This window comes from Penaeus vannamei, unplaced genomic scaffold (assembly GCF_042767895.1).
Source record: "Penaeus vannamei isolate JL-2024 unplaced genomic scaffold, ASM4276789v1 unanchor4965, whole genome shotgun sequence".
Taxonomy (NCBI): Eukaryota; Metazoa; Arthropoda; class Malacostraca; order Decapoda; family Penaeidae; genus Penaeus; species Penaeus vannamei.
In genome coordinates this window covers 7501-10000 of record NW_027217944.1, presented here as the reverse complement: position 1 = coordinate 10000, position 2500 = coordinate 7501, and the positions used below count along the sequence as shown (strand labels likewise).

At 44.4% G+C, this 2500-nt stretch overlaps 1 protein-coding gene across 1 annotated transcript in view; it reads right to left on the bottom strand.

The window, feature by feature from the left end:
* The window catches only part of LOC113819446 (solute carrier organic anion transporter family member 74D), a 6340-nt gene that overhangs the window by 1936 nt on the left and 1904 nt on the right, over nt 1-2500 (bottom strand). Inside the window, exons 4-10 of the mRNA XM_070120398.1 lie at nt 2104-2301; nt 1829-1969; nt 1388-1594; nt 1014-1178; nt 553-739; nt 171-309; nt 1-55 (exon numbers count right to left, since the gene is read on the bottom strand). The exon at nt 1-55 is cut by the window's left edge and continues 23 nt beyond it. Of these exons, the coding sequence (XP_069976499.1) occupies nt 1-55; nt 171-309; nt 553-739; nt 1014-1178; nt 1388-1594; nt 1829-1969; nt 2104-2301 (1092 nt within the window). The remainder of the gene's footprint in view (nt 56-170; nt 310-552; nt 740-1013; nt 1179-1387; nt 1595-1828; nt 1970-2103; nt 2302-2500) is intronic.

Here is a 2500-nt window from a genome sequence, read left to right as displayed (position 1 = left end):
GGGGCGTCGATAAAGGGTTCGTTGTGTTCGTAATACAGCTGCAGTTACTATAAACCTAGAAAAAAAAATTATATTATTCACCCCAAAGCTTAGGAGAGAAAACGTTTCCATTCATTCCATAAATGACCCAAATCTTCCATAAGTTTTAACAGCTTGTTTGGCTCACTTACGATGGGACTAACGGAGGTGTCAATGGCCGTACAGCCAGCGTAGCAAGGCGAGTAGAAGAGCGTGGTTTGGTCCTCGGAACACATGGGCGAGAACCTGTCTGAACACCCGCAGTTGGAAGAGCACCCGGGTAGTGGCGACCTACGGAGGGCATGAGGATACTGAATTTTTGGTTTCTGTTTCTCTCTGATGATCTAGAGAGGAAGATCGGAATGATTTCGGACGTCTAGATATCAAGGAAAAACTCGGTAACAGAAGAGAGAGAGAGAGAAAGAGAGAGAGAGAGAGAGAGAAACAAGAATTATAATTAAACGAAATGAATTCTCCATTGCCTTGAGATTCACCCTTTCCCTCAACCCCTAAAGAAAACCAAAAAAACCTTACCCATCTACCGGCCCAATAACCTCTAACTTGGGACAGCCGATGAACATGAGGGAGGTGAAGCCGGCGCACACAAACAACGTGACGAAGATATTGTATCCTGTGACGAACCTGGGACTCGGTCTGGCCCATCTCATCACCGCTCCTCCAAGTCCAGTGCCAAGGATCACGGACGCCAGACTCGTGACTCCTGCAGGATTAGAGGTCACAGGAGGAACGAGTGAGGGAGAATATTTCGTGGGGGGAAAGGATGGTGCGTGTTTGTTGTAGTGCACGAGGGTTGTTGATGTGTCTAAAAGGTTGGTGTTATCGGGATAAACAGGCATATTTTGGGATTGGGAAAATAGTATTCCATGAATGAACATCCTAATAAAGAAAACAAAACTACACATTCCCACAGGAGGCGATCCTCAGCTAAAACTAAAAACATACATTTTAAAGCGATCAGCCGTAACACTCCATACCCGTGTAGTAGTTCGCTTCTGCGGCGCTCTTCCTAAACTGGTTCTCGAGGTACTTGGGTTTGAAGTTCCAGTAGCCAGAAACAGCGAGGATGTAGGTCGTGGTGTTGAAGAGATTGGCGATCCAGATCTTGTTGGTGAATATGCGCTTCAGGGCCTTTTTAAGATCTGGAAATTTGGGAATTCTTTAGGGAGAGTGTAAAGGAAATGGGTCAACATGTCTGTTAGAGAAATATTAGGAATACATTGTTTCTTGCACATATACACATGTATATGTACACACAGACACACACACACACAAAGAGATATATGTATATGCCTACCCATTATTCTACGAATATATCCACACACAAAATTAGCGAATACTCCCTATTTACTTGCAAGCGTGGGTTTCCTTTCCACTTTCTTAGCCTTGGCCTTTTTGACGAAGAACTCCACTCCTCGGTTCTCTCCTTCCTCAGAGTCCTTCTGTGCCTGTTTCAGGATGGCTCTCGCTTCCCTTCGCAGTGTCGCGGGTAACTTCCGTGGGAACAAGAACAAAAGATTCCCCAGCACCACCAACACACACCCCAACACTAGGAATCCTGTAATACCATTGGTGAATAGGGAAATGTATACTTTTTAAAACTAAAGATTATGTGCTTATTAATGGTGAAAAAAGCGATCATAATGGAAAATTTATCTTGAATAATTACCATTTTACAACTCCCATGATGGTGGGAGCGGTAAAGCAATGAAAGCGGTCTAGTGCACTAAACAAAGATAACTTCCAATGCCTCCTTAATCCTGCATTGCCTAAAAGTCCCCCATGCTCTTACCCAACCACCAGGCGCCGAGCCACCGTGGGTCCCGCTGCGTCAGGTTCGGTCTCTTCGTCGGGTCGATCCACATGGAGAGGAAGTTCCCGCCCATGAGGTATCCGAGCACCGGACCCAAGATCCTCAGGAGCAACGTGGCCGCTAGCGTGCAAGGAAAGGGGTTTTAATGCCTGGAGCAAAGAACAAGCGTAGTGTTATGTCTGTCCGCGGTAACATCAGGAGCGTGTTCGTTTCTGAAGCGGAATTTTGGGATTTCTCCTTGTGGTGATGCTTACCGTAATATATAGGGTAGGTCTTCTTGCTGATATTGTCGTCGAGGTATGTGACGCCGATGGTGAAGAACACGCTGATGGCGATGCCCACGAAGAACTGCGAGACGAAGAAGATGACGACCGCGCCATAGTAAGAATAGTTCTCCGCGTCCTCGCCGGTGCAGGTGCTCTCGTAAGGCGAAAAACAGAGATCATTCTTTTCTGTGTTAGAAAAGAAAACAAGAATATCGCTGTTGTATATAGGAAGACAATGAAACAAGAAAAAAATACAGTTATTAAGAAAATGTTACAGTTGTTAAGAAAAAAATACAATTAAGAAAGTATTACTGTTAAGAAAAAAATACAATTAAGAAAGTATTACAGTTGTTAAGAAACAAATACAATTAAGAAAGTATTACTG